Source organism: Hyperolius riggenbachi, chromosome 10 (assembly GCF_040937935.1).
Source record: "Hyperolius riggenbachi isolate aHypRig1 chromosome 10, aHypRig1.pri, whole genome shotgun sequence".
NCBI lineage: Eukaryota > Metazoa > Chordata > Amphibia > Anura > Hyperoliidae > Hyperolius > Hyperolius riggenbachi.
In genome coordinates, this window is record NC_090655.1 from 268,789,092 (window position 1) to 268,813,171 (window position 24,080).

Here is a 24,080-nt window from a genome sequence, read left to right on the forward strand (position 1 = left end):
TGCTCTTAATACAAAGATTGCAGAGAGTACAATTTTCCCGACTGAAGGTATGTATTTTGCCTCAGGACATAAGAGGGGTAAAGCAAAGGTCCAATCAGGACAGTTGGGAATAGCGTTTGTCATTGATATGCTAATCAATTTCCCTGAAGAGAGAGTCCCACCCATATTCTTCTGGGGAGGGCCACAAGGGTTAGCATGGGATGTTAGTTTAATGGATCAGGGAACATTTTGCAGTAAAGAGGTAGAATACTGGGATACATCAGGTAGCACCCCGGGGACTCTCTATGATAAAAGGGTGATGGGACTAAAAAGAGGTCATTCAACAATTATGCACATAGGGACAGCAGAATGTGGGTACCCAGCATCATCTGAACATGGGTTTGGGAACAGCTAACGCACAACACCTATAAGGTTCAGGGGTACACTCAAAGGCACATTCAAACAATTCACAAAAAGATGATTGCACATGGTAAGGGTGCGGCATGGGAAATAGCAGCTATATCCATGCAGACTGAGTTAACGGCAGATTTCAAGATAATGGCTCAAGCCTTATCAGAAAGTCAAACTCCTTTACAACTGAGACTTGACAAGGAGAGATTATTGATTTTCCTGGGGAGGGATCTTATGGATGGCTAATGCTGGGCATACACGGTATTCAGCGCAGGCTTATCATTCGAGCCTGATGGCTCGATTGGTAATATCCGACAGATCTAAAGACCTGCCGGATAGATTCCCCGCTCGATCTCCACCGGCGGACAATAGCGGGGAATCGACCGGCTGATAAGGAGCGCCGGCGGGGACGAGCGGGAATCGATCCGCGCGGACGAGCGGAAATGCGACGGCATCGATCCAGCGGCTCGATCCGGCACATAATTGTATATGTGTACACCATGACCTGAGAGGTCAGCATTTTGTGGTGCTCGACGGAGAAGTGAAACAAGTGGACTTGTCATCATGCTGGCAATTCGCAGATAAGTACCTGTGTTTGCCAGGACAAGTCAGATTTAGTGATGAAGCCTGCTGGCTTAATAGCACTGAATGCACAGCGGCCATTCAAAAGATCCGCCCTGAAGCCAAACCAATATTTCCAGTGGCTGAAGGAAAAGTTTGTTTTTTTTAACATGATGTCCACGAACACATTCATTGTATATATTCATAATTGTTCAGACAAGTTTGATCTTACGAGGGGGACGTTATGTGTGAGCGGAGATCCCATATAGATTCAGTCGTCGAGTTTTGACTACGTTATTCCTCAAATCGGTAAGAGAACTTTAAAGTTCAAAGCTCCACAAGAAGTGCCCATACTGAGAGATAACACACCATGGGATAAATGGGTACAGGTTTTGACACAAGAGAACACTTTGTTAAAAAGGTTAAACATAACATTAATTTAGAGGTGATATTTCATCATGATCAAGGAGAGCTGCCAGAGGTTGAACACAAATATAATCAGGTGAGTTCCAGTCTGACCTGGTGGAGAAGGTTTCTGGCGATATTTTAGGGGCATTCAGACTGGGCCTCCGCAGTTCAAACCTTTTTCCTGCACCTACTGGTCGTAGTGAATGGGGATTACAATCATATGCATCATTACACAGGTGAGTTTGTGTTTAAAATTACGCAAACAAATAAACATGGGGAGAGGATTGGTGTCAAGTACACAATCTCACAAGCCTATATTTTCAAGCTAAGTCACATGATACAAGGTTTCAGAGGTACCTATGGGACGGAGCTGATTGTATAAAGGTGGTTTTCTAGAAGACCTCTAGCACTGCTCCGTCGCTTTGGGTACAAACAAGTTTCACTTTTCCATGGTCAAGTGGAGTATGTAGGGGATACACCTGTGACGAGAATGCTGAGTGAAGAATGGGATGCGGGCTTAGAAGAAGAGCCTTCCCAGAGAGACAAGAGGTCTTGCTCTCCCTCCCAGGGGCATTCACTTAGAGCAGAGAGAGTGTGTTTGGAAACGAGCATGGAAGGGTGAAACATTACAAAAACAGGCTCATAGGTACTGTCTGAACCCTAATGGAGAAACCCGCATCTCAAGTCATTTCAGGGGGGCTGTTAGAATGTAAATATACTTGAATTCTAGGCCTCAGGCACTCAAGACTAGTAAAGACTTGAGATGCAGGGTCTCTTTAAAGCGGATCCGAGATGAAAAACTAACTATAACAAGTAACTTGTCTATATATCTTATCTAAAGTTTAGATTTACACAGCAAATCTAGCTGCAAACAGTTTTAATAGAATGTGATTATTCCTGTGATACAATGACAGCAGCCATGTTGTTTGTAAACATTACACATAGGCAGGCTTATCTGTATCTTGAGCCATCAGCCTAATCCCCTCTCCTCCTCTCTGCCTCTGAAATCAATGGCTGATAACGCCTCCCCCTCCTACTGCCCAGACTGAGCTCCCATGAGCCCTTGCTACTGCCAAGGCTCTCTGAAAACCTGTGGGCGTGGCTTTTTTAGTTTATAGGGAATCAGAGTATTAAAACAAAAAAGTATTTGGCTTGAGGAATGCCCTATAAACAATAGGAAAGGAACACAATTATGCAATGTGTAAAAGTTCACCTCGGATCCACTTTAAGCATAGTTTCTCGGAGAGAAATTATGCAGTCATTTACAAGAACATGTTCCTCTATAAGGACACATAATGGGTTTTCAGGTCTAACTGTACCGACAGACGACGAAACGGTTAACAGAGCCGATATTTGGAAAACATTGCATTCCTTGCATCTAGGTAATAAAGCACTGGAGGATTAGATAATGATGTGGGTCACATGCCCATGCCCGCCAATTGTAGGTTTGGGGGTATGGCTCGGGTGATGTCAGAATTTAACTCTTTGATGTTCATATAAAAAAGGGAGACTGGATGACAGAGCGCTACTTCTACTTCATCTTCTGCATGCTGTCCTGCTCTCTACGCTTGCTATTTAGAATAATAGCTTCCTGTCAGTATGCTGTAAATATATGTGATGTACATAGGACAAAGGAAAGACTGTTTATACTCTGAAGAAATCAACATGTAACAAAAGATGCCTGAATGCTGAATAAACCCCTTAAAGGTGAAGGTGGCTGTCTCCGCTCTATCTCCTGTATGCTGTCGCTGTGAGGTGCAACTTTAATGAGTTGCTGGTGCCGGGGTAAAAGGTATGTTGTGCTGTTGCCAATAGCAACCAACGTATAGTTCTTACAATGGCAATACTGGGGGACACAGGGGGACATGGCTATACTAGGAACGAAATGGCATTACTGGGGTTGGGGACATTATATACTGGAGGAAAATGGCGATGCTGGCGGACATGGCTATACTGGGAAAGATATAGCATTACTGGGGTGGGGGACATTACATACTGGAGTATAATGGCAATGCTGGGGGACACAGGGAGGACATAGCTATACTGGGAAAGATTACTGGGGTGAGGGGACATTGCATACTGGAGGATAATGGCAATGCTGGGGGCCACATGGCTATACTGGGAAAGCAATGGCATTACTGGGGTGGGGAATACTACATACTGGAGGATAATGGCAATGCTTGGGGACACAGGGAGGAAATGGCTATGCTAGATGGACATGCTGTCTTTTCTCTATGATATGACCAAACTAAATTAATACTAGGAAGATGATTTAACAACCATAGTCAGCACTAGTCTATGTTAGGGGAACCAACAGGAATCCCCATAATCACTTCCATTGCAAGAAATACAGGTCTCAGCAGTTACTATTCATGCCACCAATCAGATAGGATTAGCGGTTGTGTGAGCAGAGGTGGTAGCCAAAGCAAGCACTGTACCCGAGTCTCCTGGTGTGCAATTTTAGTGCTTCAACCTGGGTCTTTCATTTCTTAACATTTGTGGTTGTGACCAAATGTGATCAGGATAGTGACAGGTGTACTATGACCTCCTCTGTAACAAAGTACAGTATGTCCACCCCGACCTCTGCTCTGCCCAATATATAACAAGTATGTCCACCCCGACCTCTGCACTGCCTAATATATAACAAGTATGTCCACCCCGACCTCTGCCCTGCCCAATATATAAGAAGTATGTCCACCCGACCTGTGCTCTGCCCAATACATAACACGTATGTCCACCCCGACCTCTGCTCTGCCCAATATATAACAAGTATGTCCACCCCGACCTCTGCTCTGCCCAATATATAACAAGTATGTCCACCCCGACCTCTGCTCTGCCCAATATATAACCAGTATGTCCACCCCGACCTCTGCCCTGCCTAATATATAAGAAGTATGTCCACCCGACCTGTGCTCTGCCCAATACATAACACGTATGTCCACCCCGACCTCTGCTCTGCCCAATATATAACAAGTATGTCCACCCCGACCTCTGCTCTGCCCAATATATAACAAGTGTGTCCACCCCGACCTCTGCTCTGCCCAATATATAACAAGTATGTCCACCCCGACCTCTGCTCTGCCCAATATATAACAAGTATGTCCACCCCAACCTCTGCTCTGCCCAATATACAACAACAATCACACAATTACCTCTTTCAGCAACGTGCTCTCTCCACTTTTTGCAAATTCTCTACCTACTGCGGTGCATCACTTCCTGTCTCTTACATCATTTCCTGGGTGTGACATCACTTTCCGCCATCTAGTGGTGAATAGACTAACTGCAGCCTCTGTTTCTGGAATCTCATGCAGTCAGCAATCTATTATTATTATACAGTCTAATTATTATATAATTATAACTATGATTGTTATTTTCTGTTGCTACACAACAGCCTCATCTTCAAATGCATCACATATAGTAATATCAATAATACTGTATAACAGGAATACTAACAATAATATTAATCATTATTAGTCCCAGATAGTTGCTGGAGATGTAGAACTGCCATATGGATGTGATTCCATAGTTACAGGAGATGTCAGTTTCTTGCACCAGACTGAGAGAAAGGCAAAATTACTGGAGAATTACTGGAGAAATATTATGGACTGGGATGTCTATTTTAAATATAAAGTTTTGCTTATATACACTGGACATCCAGAGGAGCAACATTCTTTTGTAAACATCAATAAATGTAATTAGATGCCTTAATTGCCACTTCAGGAGGGTCAGGAGGAGGCATACTAGCTAACTGATGACAAATTGATAAGACCACTAGTAAAATTACTGGAGAAATATTTTGGACTGGGCTGTCTATTTTAAATGTGATGAATGACATTATATCAAACTCTGGTAACTATTGTTAGATATATTAGTTTAACATTGATTCCTCTTTTTCCATGCTAGCAGATATTGCCATTAGGGATGGCAGAACATGTTCACCAATGGACGGTGTGCACTACTAGCGTGCTGGCAGGTAGCGCAACTGGTACGGACCATTCATGCCTGCCTCATACTTTCCCATAGGGCCATATTTTCACCCTTCACACTGAAGTCAGGTGAGACAGATTGATTCATCAGATATGATCACCACCCTGGCCACAACCCCCCCCCCCCCCCATAACAGACACAATCCCGGTGTCTATTTTCTGTCACCTCTCCTCACCCTCACCCGTCCTTCTACTGTCCATGTCTCCTATCCTGACCCTCACCCACCCTTCTACTGTCCATGTTACCTCTCCTGACCCTCATCCACCCTTCTACTGTCCATGTTACCTCTCCTCACCCTCACCCACCCTTCTACTGCCCATGTCACCTCTCCTGACCCTCACCTACCCTTCTACTGTCCATGTCACCTCTCCTGACCCTCACCCACCCTTCTACTGTCCATGTCACCTCTCCTGACCCTCACCCACCCTTCTACTGTCCATGTGACCTCTCCTGACCCTCATCCACCCTTCTACTGTCCATATCACCTCTCCTGACCCTCACCCACTCTTCTACTGTCCATGTTACCTCTCCTGACCCTCATCCACCCTTCTACTGTCCATGTCACCTCTCCTGACCCTCACCCACCCTTCTACTGTCCATGTTACCTCTCCTGACCCTCAGCCACCCTTCTACTGTCCATGTTACCTCTCCTGACCCTCACCCACCCTTCTACTGTCCATGTCACTTCTCCTGACCCTCACTCACCCTTCTACTGTCCATGTCACCTCTCCTGACCCTCACCCACCCTTCTACTGTCCATGTCACCTCTCCTGACCCTCACCCACCCTTCTACTGTCCATGTCACCTCTCCTGACCCTCACCCACCCTTCTACTGTCCATGTCACCTCTCCTGACCCTCACTCACCCTTCTACTGTCCATGTCACCTCTCCTGACCCTCACCCACCCTTCTACTGTCCATGTCACCTCTCCTGACCCTCACCCACCCTTCTACTGTCCATGTTACCTCTCCTGACCCTCACCCACCCTGCCACCCCATGTCATTTTACCTGGGTATCTCTGTATAGTGTAGGTGACCACACAAGATAATGTTTGGTAACTAGGACCAGGCTTGGGTTTTTCCCTAAACCAATCAGTATTCTGAAACACATTGTCCTTTCAGTAATCATGAGGGGGAATAGAGATGTGACACCTAAGCAGACAAATCTGTCTCTCCATAGCAGGAAGAGTGTGAGGGGGGTTCTCATGGGATTGGGATTGTCTATGGCCATTATGCTTCATGTATTCCAGTTAGGCCCCATTCACACTAGAGCGTTTTGCCGCGATTTTGGCAAAACGCTCAAATGCTAGTGCTTTTTAAAAGCGCTAGCGTAATAAAACTCTATGGAACTGTTCTTACTTGGGCAATTTGCAGGAATCGCCGCAAATCGCCCAAAAACAGCAAATGCAAAGGCGTAGCCTGCACTATTTTCAGCCGATTTACAGGCGATCGTGTTTCAGTGCTATAGAAGCGCTAAACGCGATCGACACAAAATCGCTGCACCGTTCAGTGATTTTTCCACGTGAAATCATGGAAAAACCACTCCCGCAAAACGCCAGAAAGTATCGCCGGCATTTTGCAAAGCGCAAGTGTGAATAGAGCCTTACTCTGGAGGTTCTGACCTAATTCTGCTATAATGTCTGTATCTGATGGATGTGAGTCAACCTACACCAGTAACAGATCATCTGCATAATATGAGACTAATAAACCTGCTACTACTAAGCCTTTCTCCTGTGGTTGGGGTGTAAGTCTAATGCCATGGCTGGAGCCAATAATATGGGTGATAGAGGGCACCCCTATTTATCCCCCGCACAGGAGGAGCCTCTGTCCCCAGCATCTTCATCTCCACATTCCCATACACTACACGGTAGTTTGTCGGAACACAGTAGAATCCCTTTAGAGTAAACTCCAGGAAAAGTAGTTGACTGTATCAGAAGTTTACTATATCAGAATTGGTCATACATTGTATATTTATACAAGACGCATTGGCTGGGACCTGGGGAATGATTTTGGCAGTGCTTCTAATCAGGCTGCAACTGAAATGAAATCAACATAGGTGTGCAGAGACTAAGGCCACATACACACATCAGACCATAGTCTTTGTAAAATAAAAGATCACAGACCAATTTTACCCCCTTCCATGTAATATGAGAGCCATACCTACACAGTCTATTCTATGGAGCTGAACTCCCCATCAGACAGAAATCTTTGCAAGATGCTGCACACACAGATGCTGTACACATTCAAAAGATCAGTATCTGCAAAAGATCTGTTCCTGCAAAAGATCCGTTCCTGCAAAATGCATTCATAGTCTATGAGATCTGCAGATCATCATACACACCTTGTTTAACATACATTCATCTGCAGATCAGATCCACCAGGATGGATTTTCAGATCTGCAGATGATTGTCTGATCTGCAGATGCATGTCAGTTAAACAAGGTGTGTATGATGATCTGCAGATCTCATAGACTATGAATGCAATTTGCAGGAACGGATCTTTGGCAGGAACAGATCTTTTGCAGATACTGATCTTTTGTGTCTGTACAGCATCTGTGTGTGCAGCATCTTGCAAAGATTTTTTTCTGATGGGAAGTTCAGCTCCATAGAAAAGACTGTGTAGGTATGGCTCTCATACTACATGGATTGGTCTGTGATCAAAATTGGTCTGTGATCTTTCATTTTCAAAAGACTATGGTCTGATGTGTGTATGTGGCCTTATGCTGTGTACACACTTGAAAGATTAATGAAAGATCTTAGACCAATTTTACTACCTTCCATGTAGTATGAGAGCATACTCTACACAGTCTTTTCTATTGAGCTGAACTCCCCATCAGATAAAAATCTTTGCAAGATCGGGTACAGAAAGATGCTGTACACATTCAAAAGATCAGTATCTGCAAAAGATCTGTTCCTGCAAAAGATCAGTTCCTGCAAAATGCATTCATAGTCTATGATATCTGCAGATCTCATACACACCTTGTTTAACAGATATTCATCTGCAGATCTGACATTCATCTGCAGGTCTTAAGATCCATCCTGGTTGATCTGATCTGCAGATGAATGTCTGTTAGACCAATTTTACCCCCTTCCATGTAGTATGAGAGCATACTCTACACAGTCTATTCTATGGAGCTGCACTCCCCATCAGATAAAAATCTTTGCAAGATGCTGATCACAAAGATGCTGTACACATTCAAAAGATCAGTATCTGCAATAGATCAGTTCCTGAAAAATGCATTCATAGTCTATGATATCGGCAGATCCTCATAGACACCTTGTTTAATAGACATTCATCTGCAGATCAGGTTCACCAGGATAAGTATGCTCTCATAATACATGGAAGGTGGTAAAATTGGTCTAAGATCTTTGTTTAATCTTTCAAGTGTGTACACACCATAAAATACACACCGTGAATACAAATAAGATGCAAACTATGCACTAAATACTAAACTATATTAATTGAATGCAGACTGAGGCACATGAATGCAGCTAGTCACAAGTAGACTTACATTTTTGTACTATAATCAGAGAAAAAGCATGTGTGCATCAACCAAGTGAACCTGACAAATCTGGCTTTGCAAATTTGGCCTATTGGCTAATCACGAGACATTGCTCATGCAAATAAGCATTTGCTTTCGCATGCCTAAATATGCAGGGTCAAAACCAAAAACCGCAAAACAATCGCCCTGCGGGAATTAGTTCATGCTATACAGCACTATCCAGGGGCGCCACGAGGAGGCTTCCCATTGCCCCCATACAACCGGGGGGGCCGCGGGGGTCCCAGGCACTCTCACCGCCTGGAACCCACACAGCGGCACCCCGGAGGTGGAGGCCAGGGGGTGCAGGCGATCTCCCCAGCGTGGCCAGCGCCGGGAAGAGCCGCCCGCACACACCTCCCAGGATTAAAAACAGGCACTTACCTCAACGTCCATTGCGTTCTGCTATATGCGCATAACCTGGGCGCGACACATAAGGGGCGGACAGGCGCAAATAGCCTGCTCCAGGGCTCTCACCTCCTAAAACAAGCCACTCACTACCTGCCCTCAGAAGAAAGAAATGCAATGCTAACTATAATCAGAGAAAAAGCATGTGTGCATCAACCAAGTGAACCTGACAAATCTGGCTTTGCAAATTTGGCCTATTGGCTAATCACGAGACATTGCTCATGCAAATAAGCATTTGCTTTCGCATGCCTAAATATGCAGGGTCAAAACCAAAAACCGCAAAACAATCGCCCTGCGGGAATTAGTTCATGCTATACAGCACTATCCAGGGGCGCCACGAGGAGGCTTCCCATTGCCCCCATACAACCGGGGGGGCCGCGGGGGTCCCAGGCACTCTCACCGCCTGGAACCCACACAGCGGCACCCCGGAGGTGGAGGCCAGGGGGTGCAGGCGATCTCCCCAGCGTGGCCAGCGCCGGGAAGAGCCGCCCGCACACACCTCCCAGGATTAAAAACAGGCACTTACCTCAACGTCCATTGCGTTCTGCTATATGCGCATAACCTGGGCGCGACACATAAGGGGCGGACAGGCGCAAATAGCCTGCTCCAGGGCTCTCATCTCCTAAAACAAGCCACTCACTACCTGCCCTCAGAAGAAAGAAATGCAATGCTAACTATAATCAGAGAAAAAGCATGTGTGCATCAACCAAGTGAACCTGACAAATCTGGCTTTGCAAATTTGGCCTATTGGCTAATCACGAGACATTGCTCATGCAAATAAGCATTTGCTTTCGCATGCCTAAATATGCAGGGTCAAAACCAAAAACCGCAAAACAATCGCCCTGCGGGAATTAGTTCATGCTATACAGCACTATCCAGGGGCGCCACGAGGAGGCTTCCCATTGCCCCCATACAACCGGGGGGGCCGCGGGGGTCCCAGGCACTCTCACCGCCTGGAACCCACACAGCGGCACCCCGGAGGTGGAGGCCAGGGGGTGCAGGCGATCTCCCCAGCGTGGCCAGCGCCGGGAAGAGCCGCCCGCACACACCTCCCAGGATTAAAAACAGGCACTTACCTCAACGTCCATTGCGTTCTGCTATATGCGCATAACCTGGGCGCGACACATAAGGGGCGGACAGGCGCAAATAGCCTGCTCCAGGGCTCTCACCTCCTAAAACAAGCCACTCACTACCTGCCCTCAGAAGAAAGAAATGCAATGCTAACTATAATCAGAGAAAAAGCATGTGTGCATCAACCAAGTGAACCTGACAAATCTGGCTTTGCAAATTTGGCCTATTGGCTAATCACGAGACATTGCTCATGCAAATAAGCATTTGCTTTCGCATGCCTAAATATGCAGGGTCAAAACCAAAAACCGCAAAACAATCGCCCTGCGGGAATTAGTTCATGCTATACAGCACTATCCAGGGGCGCCACGAGGAGGCTTCCCATTGCCCCCATACAACCGGGGGGGCCGCGGGGGTCCCAGGCACTCTCACCGCCTGGAACCCACACAGCGGCACCCCGGAGGTGGAGGCCAGGGGGTGCAGGCGATCTCCCCAGCGTGGCCAGCGCCGGGAAGAGCCGCCCGCACACACCTCCCAGGATTAAAAACAGGCACTTACCTCAACGTCCATTGCGTTCTGCTATATGCGCATAACCTGGGCGCGACACATAAGGGGCGGACAGGCGCAAATAGCCTGCTCCAGGGCTCTCACCTCCTAAAACAAGCCACTCACTACCTGCCCTCAGAAGAAAGAAATGCAATGCTAACTATAATCAGAGAAAAAGCATGTGTGCATCAACCAAGTGAACCTGACAAATCTGGCTTTGCAAATTTGGCCTATTGGCTAATCACGAGACATTGCTCATGCAAATAAGCATTTGCTTTCGCATGCCTAAATATGCAGGGTCAAAACCAAAAACCGCAAAACAATCGCCCTGCGGGAATTAGTTCATGCTATACAGCACTATCCAGGGGCGCCACGAGGAGGCTTCCCATTGCCCCCATACAACCGGGGGGGCCGCGGGGGTCCCAGGCACTCTCACCGCCTGGAACCCACACAGCGGCACCCCGGAGGTGGAGGCCAGGGGGTGCAGGCGATCTCCCCAGCGTGGCCAGCGCCGGGAAGAGCCGCCCGCACACACTTCCCAGGATTAAAAACAGGCACTTACCTCAACGTCCATTGCGTTCTGCTATATGCGCATAACCTGGGCGCGACACATAAGGGGCGGACAGGCGCAAATAGCCTGCTCCAGGGCTCTCACCTCCTAAAACAAGCCACTCACTACCTGCCCTCAGAAGAAAGAAATGCAATGCTAACTATAATCAGAGAAAAAGCATGTGTGCATCAACCAAGTGAACCTGACAAATCTGGCTTTGCAAATTTGGCCTATTGGCTAATCACGAGACATTGCTCATGCAAATAAGCATTTGCTTTCGCATGCCTAAATATGCAGGGTCAAAACCAAAAACCGCAAAACAATCGCCCTGCGGGAATTAGTTCATGCTATACAGCACTATCCAGGGGCGCCACGAGGAGGCTTCCCATTGCCCCCATACAACCGGGGGGGCCGCGGGGGTCCCAGGCACTCTCACCGCGCAGCAGCAGAACGCAATGGACGTTCAGGTAAGTGCCTGTTTTTAAATTTTTGGGAGATGGGTGCGGATGGGCCCCCCCGGCGCCGGCCACGCTTGGGGGGGTCGTCTGCGCTACCCAGCCTCCACCTCCGGGGTGTTACTGTGGTCCCTAGGCAGTGAGAGAGCCTGGGGCCCCGCAGCCCCCCCGGTTGTATGGGGGCAATGAGAAGCCTCCCCGAGGCGCTCCTGGATAGTGCTGTATAGCATGAACTAATTCCCGCAGGGCAACCGCTTCGCGGTATTGGTTTTTGACCCTGCAAAGTTTGGCATGCGAAAGCAGATGCATTTCTGCGTGAGCATGTCTCATGGTAAGCCATTTTAGCCAGATTTGCACAGCTAGACTTGAAAGGGTTAAGCTTGGTGTAGAGCACGCATACATTGTCTTGTGATTGAGCATATTTGCATCCTGTCCTTTGGAGGCAGGTGGTGGATGGTTTGCTCTATGAGTGGGCTGTCTGTGCCTGTCCTCCCCCCCCTTCTGGAGTGATGTGTGTGAGCCAGCCCTGAGCCCCACAGCTCGGGGTGACCCATGCGTCACTCCTTTCCCATGCAGTGCCCCGAGTCGATGCGCAGCAGCAGAACGCAATGGACGTTCAGGTAAGTGCCTGTTTTTAAATTTTTGGGAGATGGGTGCGGATGGGCCCCCCCGGCGCCGGCCACGCTTGGGGGGGTCGTCTGCGCTACCCAGCCTCCTCCTCCGGGGTGTCGCTGTGGTCCCTAGGCAGTGAGAGAGCCTGGGGCCCCACAGCCCCCCCGGTTGTATGGGGGCAATGGGAAGCCTCCCCGAGGCGCTCCTGGATAGTGCTGTATAGCATGAACTAATTCCCGCAGGGCAACCGCTTCGCGGTATTGGTTTTTGACCCTGCAAAGTTTGGCATGCGAAAGCAGATGCATTTCTGCGTGAGCATGTCTCATGGTAAGCCATTTTAGCCAGATTTGCACAGCTAGACTTGAAAGGGTTAAGCTTGGTGTAGAGCACGCATACATTGTCTTGTGATTACATTTTTGTACAACAGGAGGAAATGGCAGCGCTTCCAAATGCAGGCTGCACCTGAATTGACCAGCTGCATAGATGTGAAGAGCCCAAAACATGGGCATATTACTAGAGATGGCCCAGATGGTTCGCCCGGCGGGTAGTTCGCGCGGATATCAGCTACCCTCACCCGCGGAGGGTAGCGGACACACACGTTCGACCCGCCTCCTATATCTCATCATTGGGCTAAACTTTGACCCTCTACATCACAGTCAGCAGACACATGGCAGCCATTCAGGCTGCACTCACCCATGGACCCCCACCCCCCCTATAAAAACGCTGCATCGTCGGCCATGTTCTCAGTCTGCTGATCTTGCTCTAGTGAGAGGTAGGGAGAGACATTTGGAGATAGGGGAGCGTTAGTTAGGATGTTGTTAGCTTGCTCCTTGCTCAATGTTGTTGCTGAAAGCACCCCACAAAAAGCTCTTTTGAGAGCTAATATTCTTCTGATGTGTGTGGATGTGGATGTGTGTGTGGATGTGTGGATGTGTGTGTGACCAGACCACAGACAGGCATAGATTCCTTAGCTGGGCCTAGTTGCTGACTGTACTGTACCAGGCCCAGCACACTCTGTATTACCATTGCATATCTTTTCACTGCATTTGTGATCTAACTTACTAAAGCATCTTTGTGGCTGACACTGCATATCCTAGAGCCCAGACAGTTGCCAGCCAGGCTAGCTGGGATTTATAGTCCCACACTGTATTACCATACCATTGCATATCTTTTCACTGCATTTGTGATTTAACTTACTAAAGCATAGCTGTCTTTGTGGGTGACACTGCATAGATAGAGCCCACAGACAGTTGCCAGGCCAGCTGGGATTTGTAGTCCCACACTGGCAGCACACTTTATTACCATACCATTGCATATCTTTTCACCTCAGCTCGAGCATATGGGCTGGAAAACCGCCATCGCCTGCACTCTCGCCATCGTGCGCACCAGCATGGACATCACTACACAAACAGCTGTTTGCGGTACGTTACACAGTGAGTTTGGTCTGTCAATGTGAAGCAGTACACTCAGGGTCGGACTGCGACCCTGGGGGGCCACTAGAAAAATTTCAACCTGGGGTCCACACATCCCATGAATGGGTGGGAAAAGGGGTGTGACCATGCACCGGAAGGTGGGCGTGGTCATGATGTATCATGGACAGGGCATAATGTACAAAGCAGCATTGTAATTGAGACACCGCTGCCCAGCAAAACTTTGCATAGTATTTATATAAAGTAATAGTAATATGAAGTAATGTCCTAGTTACCATACATATGACATTGATTACAATGTGAGCTCCTCTGAGGACAGTCAGTGACATGACTCTGTAATGTGCTGCAGAAGATGTCAGTGCTTTATAAATACATAATAATAATATGGTAAGACATTAGACTATGACTATGGTAGGGATTAGACTGTGAGCTCCTCTGAGGACAGTCAGTGACATGACTATGCACTCTGTACAGTGCAAAAGATGTCAGTGCTATATAAATACATAATAATAATATGGTAGGACATTAGACTATGGCTATGGTAGGATTAGATTGTGAGCTCCTCTGAGGACAGTCAGTGACATGACTCTGTAAAGTTATCAGCTTATCAGCTGAAGGTGCTAAGAAAACATGGATGATGCGGATCTTAATCTCCTTACTTTCTCCTACACGGCAGAGGAGACTTCAAAGATCATAACTCAAGTATCTCATGAAGTAGCCTTTTTGAATGCCTCTGATGACAAGGCTATACGTCGACAGATACAGAAGGTAGCTAAGCTACACATTACTTTTGTATCGTAGAGTGGGGCGCATACCAAGAGGTATGCGGGCCCATGTGGCACGCATAATGTTTCCATCTGACAAAACCTTCTGTGATACATGGTCACATATCTGGAACTAAGCATCATTTGACGCTATGGTCTTGACCATCCAGAGAATCCAAGATGAGTTGCCAAAGCTCACGCAAACAAGGACTGACCTCAAGGACAAATTAAAACAAGTGATCTCAATAGAAGCTTATGAACAATTTGAAGATGAACTGGTAACTTTATTGGATACACATCAAAGGAATGTTGAGGCCATAAAACGAGAAAAATACCAGCGTGATGAGCTTGATTATACATCTGGGTATGTGTATGCCTGGCAAAAACCTGGGGGTAGACCTAGGTTACCCCGTAGACCGAAAGGAGTAAAGATCCCTGGTACAGGTCAAGAAGAATCACAATCTCAATCGACAGTTTTTTGGTCAGTTCTTCACAGGAAGGTCTGTCAGACGTCCCAGGAAACGCAGGGGAGGGCGCAGGAGGAGGCACCATAAAATCCAGGCTGAGACCACGACAATCACGCCCCTACCAGAGGAAAATTTAGTTGTCAATATTTCATCTGTGCAGCTGACACCAACGCAGATGGTTGCCCTCAACCATGGACTGTCTTTCTCCCCAACGAATTGGCCTGATCCTCTGGAAGTAGATATCGAGTTGCAGCGGTTTTTTTTAGGAACATCAAGTTAAAGTATTATTTTTCTATACCGAGGGATTTCATGTCGACGACACCCCCACAGATGGAAGATGGAACACTTACACATAGAGATCTAGGACTTTGGTCTAAATCCAATTTTTAACCACCTTCCTGTCAGATCATTGATTAATTTATTCGGAAAGTGCAGGGTGAGGTAGATACATTGTTGCGTAGATCTGATAAATTGGCTATGTCGGTTTCCAACAATTTAAATAGAGATGAGAAACTGGCATTACAAGAACTGATGGACAATCCTTCGTTAACTATAAAGCCAGCAGATAAAGGTGGGGCTGTCGTCGTCATGGATACCATCTCCTATAAAAACGAAATTAGAAGACAACTTGCAGATCAGGGGACTTACCGTTTGTTAAATGGAGACCCTTTGAGAGAAATCCAACAAAAAATCCAGGACATTGTGTCGAAGGCATCACAAGATGACTCATCGATATGAAGCTAGCTAATTATTTGATTCAATCAGAGCCCATCACTCCAGTTCTTTATACATGTCCTAAAATACACAAAACGTTGGACAATCCCCCAGGACGCCCTATAGTAGCGGGGGTCAAGTCAGTTTTTTCACCCATAGCTAAATATCTAGATAAAATTTTAAGATCGTATGTGGCCAGACAGAAATCATATCTTAGGGATACTCAGATGTTTTTAAATGTGCTTAGAAACATGGAGCCCTTGGAAGGGGATTGCCTGTTAGTTACTATGAATGTAGAGAGCCTCTACACCTCCATCCCACATGATGGGGGTGTAGAGGCTGTCAAATTTATGTTGGAGACAGCTTCAGATTTTGATACTCGACAGGTTAAGTTTATCTGTGATTTGTTGGAGTTGGTTCTGAGAAACAATTATTTTCGATTTGAGGATGATTTTTTCATGCAAATTAAGGGTACAGCGATGGGGTCGAACGTGGCCCCGACCTATGCAAACATATTCATGGGAGTGTATGAGGATATGTATATATATATACAAATGAGTTGTTCAAACAGTATGCTATACAGTGGTTTAGATACATTGATGATATGTTCTGCATGTGGTCGGGGCCACGTTCGACCCTAGATGCTTTTGTGGCTGAGATTGTGTCCTGTAACAAGGATATAAGATTTACTGTCAATACCTCTGAAAGACAGATTTCCTTTTTGGATGTCATGGTTGTTCAAGATGGCAATGTATTGAAAACTGACCTCTATACAAAGCCAACGGATGAGAACTCCCTGTTGCACTTTGGGAGTTTCCGTCCGTTGGCTACTAAGAGGTCGATTCCGTTGAGTCAATTCAAAAGAGTACATACCATAGTGTCGGATGAGCGACAGAGGGAAGTTAGGATAGGAGAAATGCGCAATAATTTTTTGCGTTGGGGATATCCAGGTCAATTGGTAGATGGTGCGATGGCGAGACTTGCGGATGGCGTGGGAGGCAGGCATCACAAGAGGCTGACTGACAGAGTCCCATTTGTGTCAAGATTTAATACTGATAGCTATAATATAGCAAAAATTATTATGCGTAATTGGCACTTGCTGTCTGATAGCTTCTCACATATTGCTGAATTTAAAAATGTTGCAGTTTTTTTCTTATAGAAAAGCACCATCCTTGAGGGATAGGTTGGTGCATGCTGATAGTACTGGAGGTGGTGCTGGCCGACGTGCACTGACCCGCAGGGGCACTTTTCCATGTCTTAATTGTGTTCACTGCAGTTCAGTGATCAAAGGGGATACTATTACACATCCCCATAGGGGTACTAAGATTAAAATTAGGGGTTGTCACTCATGTGACTCCATGTATGTTGTTTATGCTTTGAAGTGCCCCTGTGGGTTAGTGTATGTTGGCCAGACCACTCAAAAAATGAAAGTTAGACTCTCCTCTCACAAACATGCAATTAGAGAGAAGCTTGTTGAACAGTCAGTGGCTAATCATTTTGATGATTTTGGAGCAAGTACTACCATCTAGGAGGGGAGGAGATAGGCTTAAGAAACTTTTATATAGGGAAGCATATTGGATAAAAAAAACCAGATTCTATGGAGCCTAGAGGTCTTAATAATAATAATAATAATCTGAACATTTGTATAGCGCTTTTCTCCTGTCGGACTCAAAGCGCTCAAGAGCTGCAGCCACTGGGACGCGCTCAAGAGGCCACCCTGCAGTGTTAGGGAGTCTTGCCTTGAACTCAATACTGAATAGGTACTTGACCTAGCCAGGATTCGAACCCTGGTCTCCCATGTCAAAGGCAGAGCCCTTAACCAGTACACTATCCAGCCACTGCTGGATAATAGAGAACTGGATCTGATACCTTGTATTTAATATGCCTGTTTTCCATGCCATCTGGCTATGTCATTGCTATCTTTATGTTTATTAATTAATTTTTGATTTTTGTTATTTTATTTTTTTATTTTTGCAATATAGATCTGATATTTATCTGGAGCTCCCCCATGCAAAATCCCCTGCATTAATAACTATGGCAGTATATCATGATGCAGAGGTAAGATCATTTGTTCATTATACGCTATCGTAAGGTATAGAGTCTTCCTTGTATGTGAGGGGTGCCTTGTTGTCCATCACCATGGTTACAATGAGGTAGGAGTGGGTGGATTCGGAGTGCGGCCTCTAGGGGCGGCGCTGGGAGTCTGGCACGCGTCTCACTGGTTGCATGGCTTGCGAAGACGTGGGTGGCCTGTGTGCCGCCCACGCTCTACGTCACTCGCTGCAGTTCCCCGTCAGGTCCGCCGTAGGCGGATCGGGGTGACGCTGTGTGAGTACAGCTATGCGCAGGTGCGGGATGATCGGGACCCTCTCCGCATAATGACGTGGGGAGGAGGTGGGGAGATGGATCCAGCATCCTATGGCAGAGCAGCAGGTCAGTTCCCCATCAGGTCCGTGTTAATGATTGGATAGGTGTTACATTGTGTTTCATTGGCTGCTTTGTCAGACATGTGTATAAAGATGGTGTAAACTGTGATGTATGTTCATTTTGTACCAAACCTTGCTTGATAAAGGAGATAGCCACTGAAACGTCGCTGAAGGCGGTACAAGATCTGATTATGCAATAAAAGAGCAATATAAATGGATGGTGCCGGTCATTTCAATACTACGTCTCAGTTCAGGGTCTTTAAAGCTTTAACAAAACAATTCACAGAGTAGCATGAAAGAGCCCTCAGGATTCTGAGTAAAAATACTTGTAAAAGGAACACTTATGGCCAAGACATCGCCCACACTTAACACTTGTCTGACAAGTAGTGACTACTTCTAAAATATTTCCCACGCTCAGCAAATGAATAGGACTTTTATTGTGATTGATTTATAAAGCGCCAACATATTCCGTGGAGCTGTACAAAGTAAGAAAACAAACAAGGGGTACATAATGATACAGACAACGATATTCATCAAATATGGACACTGATGCAAAATACAGAACTGCTGATTACAATGACAGATGTAAGCACAAGCAATGAAATGAACAACAAATTCCAAGACACAAAAGGGTGAGAGAGCCCTGCCCTTGCAAGCTTACAATCTAAAAGAATGGGGTTAAACAGGAGGTGGGGAAATGTGCAGTGTATATGCAGGCAGTGCGTATTTGGGTTATTCAATAAGGAGTAAGACTTGACGTGAGGTTGAAGGGGGCAGGCTGTGTAGTCGGTACAAAAATCCAGGCCTGTGGAGTTGGAGTCGAGGAGTCGGAGCAATTTTGGGCACCCGGAGTCAGAGTTGGAGTCGTTGATTTCATAAACTGAGGAGTCAGAGTCGGATGATTTTTGAAAAAAATCCACAGCCCTGTTAAGTATTAGACTAAGGAGTCGGAGTCATTTTGGGTACCCGGAGTCAAAGTTAGAGTCGGAGTCGTGGTTTCATAAACTGAGGAGTCGGAGACAGAAGATTTTAGTACCGACTCCACAGCCCTGCAAAAATCCACCAACTCCAACTCCACAGTTTAGGATTCCTCCGACTCCTCTAATTTGCTTATTACAATCTTGTTGATTGAAAGTATGTAACATGAAATTCATCTCTTAACTGCCAACGCTTAGGAATTTTAATAGACAACTGAAGTGAGAGGGATATGTAGACTGCCATATTTATTCTCTTTAGTTATAGACTAAAACTAGTCCTTGGTAAGAGTACTTGTAAAATGTACAGACCGGAACAAAGAACATCTATCAGGCCCTAGGCAATGTAACTGTTTGTACATGTAAGGGTGATGTGCAGGTACTTTGCAGGGGAATGAGGAGATTCTTCCTCTATTACACATTCTTCACGCACAATCTGAACATGGATCAGGCCCTAGACAATGTAACTGTGGGTACATGTAAGAGTAATGTGCAGGTACTCTGCAGGGGAATGAGGAGATTCTTCCTCTATTACACATCTGAACATGGATCAGGCCCTAGGCAATGTGACTGTGGGTACATGTAAGGGTGATGTGCAGGTACTCTGCAGGAGAATGAGGAGATTCTTCCTCTATTACACATTCTTCATGCACAATCTGAACCAGGTTTATGGGTGATAGACAATACCTCTGTGTTCAATGTGCACAACATTCTCAGTGGATTCCCTGCAGCTCTGTGGGGAGAGCATATGTAGAGTTTAGTACTACTGTGTAACAAAGTAAACCTGAGACAGATGAAATTAAAGTTTTATACATACCTGGGGTTTCCTCCAGCTCCCTTCAGGCTAATCAGTCCCTCGCTGTCCTCCTCCGGCACCTGGATCTTCTGGTATGATTCCAGGTACTTGAGCCAGTCGGGCGTATTGCACATGCACACACTCCGCCGCCAGGAGCGTACTACACCTGCGCAGCACAATTGCGCAGGTGCAGAATGCTCCTGGCTGTAGGAGCGGCACGTGGCCGGAATGCGCTGACTGCCGGAATTACTGGAACTCATCGCAGAAGATCCAGGTGGTGGAGGAGGACAGCGAGGGACTGATTGGCCTGAAGGGGAGTGGAGGAAGCCCCAGGTATGTATAATTTTTTTCTTTTCATCCATCTCAGGTACCCTTTAATTCAAAGTCACCAAAACAAATTTTAACATAAATTATTTGATTTCATAAGCAAAGAGTGAATACATTTGCATAAATCAGCATCAACGCAGAATTATTTCCATCTCATTGACCATCTCTATTAGTGACACGGCTACACATCGGGCTTTATTCTTACAGCATAGATGTTATTTAGTATATATAAGAGATTCCTGTGTACACATCATATACACTGTACAGTCACAATCAGATATCTATATCTGACTTTAAAAATACGGGGACTGCTTTATTGAAGCAGCACACGTAACTAATTTTGATTTGTTTATTTCATTTTTGTGGACTAAGCACAGCTATTACTGTATATATAAATTATTTATGATGACTATTATCTGAGAAATAGAACATATATTTTCTATTTTAATTACAGGTTAAATTCATTAGGAGTCGGAGCATTCTTTCCCGACTCCAGGCACCCAAAATTGCTCCGACTCCACAGCCCTGGAAGGGGGAATGGCCTAAGTTAGAGCGTATGCTTGTCAGAAAAGGTGAGTTTTGAGAGAGCATTTTAAGAATTCAAAGGTGGGGGAGTGACAGATGTGCTGTAGAAGGGCATTCCAGAGGAGGGGTGAGGCACGTGAAAAGTCTTGTATACATGAATGCGAAGAGGTAATTCTAGAGGAGGACAAAAGAAGCTCCTGTGCAGATCTGAGATTGCAATCAATTAAAGATAGAAAAGCAGTCCATGCACTCATCCGGTCTGACAGCTCAGGAATAACAACATGCACAGCGTGCTTCCTCTTCCTGCGCCTCCACGTGCGGGAAAAATAGTCCAAGCAATTCCAACAGCAAAGACCGCATGAGCACCAGTAAAATGCACACCGCTGTGTTTAATAGCAAAAATTCAGCATTCCAGCAGCTGTCACAATAAAAGGCAATACGTCACCCTTTCCGGGTGCACCCAGCATAGAGATACTTCAGATCTGAGATTGCGGTTTGGTTGGTGTCTGGAAACTAGTGAGGAGATGTATGGCCGAGAGATCACTAGAGTGAGATCTTTCATGTCTGACTAGCTGTGTTTTCCATCCAAAACATTTCCCACACTCAGCACATGAATACGGCTTCTCACCAGTGTGTATTCTCTCATGTCTGACAAGGTTTGATTTATTCCCAAACCATTTCCCACACTCAGCACATGAATAGGGCTTCTCACCAGTGTGAGATCTCTCATGTCTGACAAGGTTGCTTTTATCACCAAAACATTTCCCACACTCAGCACATGAATATGGCTTCTCACCAGTGTGTGATCTCTTATGTGTGACAAGGTTAGATTTATTCCCAAAACATTTCCCACACTCAGCACATGAATAGGGCTTCTCACCAGTGTGTGTTATCTCATGACTAACAAGCTGTGTTTTTTTTACAAAACATTTCCCACACTCAGCACATGAATAGGGCTTCTCACCAGTGTGAAATCTCTCATGTGTGATAAGGTGTGATTTCTGTACAAAACATTTCCCACACTCAGCACATGAATAGGGCTTCTCACCAGTGTGAGATCTCTCATGTGTGACAAGATACGATTTATTCCCAAAACATTTCCCACACTCAGCACATGAATAGGGCTTCTCACCAGTGTGTATTCTTTCATGATTAACTAGACTTGATTTTTCACTAAAACATTTCCCACACTCAGCACATGAATATTGCTTGTCATCAGTGTGAGATCTCTCATGACTGACTAGCTGTGTTTTCCATCCAAAACATTTACCACACTCAGCACACGAATAGGGCTTCTCACCAGTGTGTGTTATCTCATGACTAACAAGCTGTGATTTTTGTTCAAAACATTTCCCACACTCAGCACATGAATAGGGCTTCTCACCAGTGTGTAGTCTCTCATGAGGAACTAGACTTGATTTATGCCTAAACCATTTCCCACACTCAGCACATGAATATGGCTTCTCACCAGTGTGCAATCTATGATGACTAACAAGGTGTGATTTTTGTCCAAAACACTTCCCACACTCAGCACATGAATAGGGCTTCTCACCAGTGTGTATTCTCTCATGATTGCTTAGCTTTGATTTACGCTCAAAACATTTCCCACACTCAGCACATGCATAGGGCTTCTCACCAGTATGAGTTCTCTCATGTCTGACAAGATTTGATTTCCAAACAAAACATTTCCCACACGAGGAACAGGAATAAGACCCCCCAGCAGGGGAAGAGCTGTGCTCGGTATGAGGCCCCTCAGGGTTAGACAGGTGAGGGGAGTCTGGGGGAATATTTGGGGTAACCAGGATATCTGCAGGAGACTCTTGTCTAGTGACATCATCATCCGTTGTACAGTCTGTGGATACAGAGAGACGAGTCTCTGAGAGGTTCCTGATGCCGGGACTCCGCCCTGCAAATAGAGAAACATCATCACTTCCTGTTAGAGAATTCTGTAGGGAGGAACAATTATCATTAGGGAGGGTCAGTGAGCTGCTGATAATTCCAAGTTTATGCAGTTTGGAAATGGACCAGATGCAGCAGCTGCATAACTTTGCATTTCATTAGCATACAATTTGCACCATCTCAGAGTTATTAGCATATCACTGCCCATCACTAGTTATCAGCCTGACAGAGAACTGCTGAAGGTTCAGTCTATGTACTGGTCCTTCTCAAAAAATTAGCATATTGTGATAAAGTTCAGTATTTTCTGTAATGTACTGATAAACATTAGACTTTCATATATTTTAGATTCATTACACACAACTGAAGTAGTTCAAGCCTTTTATTGTTTTAATATTGATGATTTTGGCATACAGCTCATGAAAACCCCAAATTCCTATCTCAAAAAATTAGCATATTTAATCCGACCAATAAAAGAAAAGCGTTTTTAAAACAAAAAAGTCAACCTTCAAATAATTAAGTTCAGTTATGCACTCAATACTTGGTCGGGAATCCTTTTGCAGAAATGACTGCTTCAATGCGGCGTGGCATGGAGGCAATCAGCCTGTGGCACTGCTCAGGTGTTATGGAGGCCCAGGATGCTTCGATAGCGGCCTTAAGCTCATCCAGAGTGTTGGGTCTTGTGTCTCTCAACTTTCTCTTCACAACATCCCACAGATTCTCTATGGGGTTCAGGTCAGGAGAGTTGGCAGGCCAATTGAGCACAGTAATACCATGGTCAGTAAACCATTTACCAGTGGTTTTGGCACTGTGAGCAGGTGCCAGGTCGTGCTGAAAAATGAAATCTTCATCTCCATAAAGCTTTTCAGCAGATGGAAGCATGAAGTGCTCCAAAATCTCCTGATAGCTAGCTGCATTGACCCTGCCCTTGATAAAACACAGTGGACCAACACCAGCAGCTGACATGGCACCCCAGACCATCACTGACTGTGGGTACTTGACACTGGACTTCAGGCATTTTGGCATTTCCCTCTCCCCAGTCTTCCTCCAGACTCTGGCACATTGATTTCCGAATGACATGCAAAAGTTGCTTTCATCCGAAAAAAGTACTTTGGACCACTGAGCAACAGTCCAGTGATGCTTCTCTGTAGCCCAGGTCAGGCACTTCTGCCGCTGTTTCTGGTTCAAAAGTGGCTTGACCTGGGGAATGCGGCACCTGTAGCCCATTTCCTGCACACG

General features: G+C 45.8%; 1 protein-coding gene across 1 annotated transcript in view; it reads right to left on the reverse strand.

Annotated features, from left to right (window-relative positions):
* The window catches only part of LOC137537186 (uncharacterized), a 274,266-nt gene that overhangs the window by 158,422 nt on the left and 91,764 nt on the right, over window positions 1–24,080 (reverse strand). The window contains exon 7 of the mRNA XM_068259298.1: window positions 21,423–22,851. Within this exon, the coding sequence (XP_068115399.1) occupies window positions 21,423–22,851 (1,429 nt within the window). The remainder of the gene's footprint in view (window positions 1–21,422; window positions 22,852–24,080) is intronic.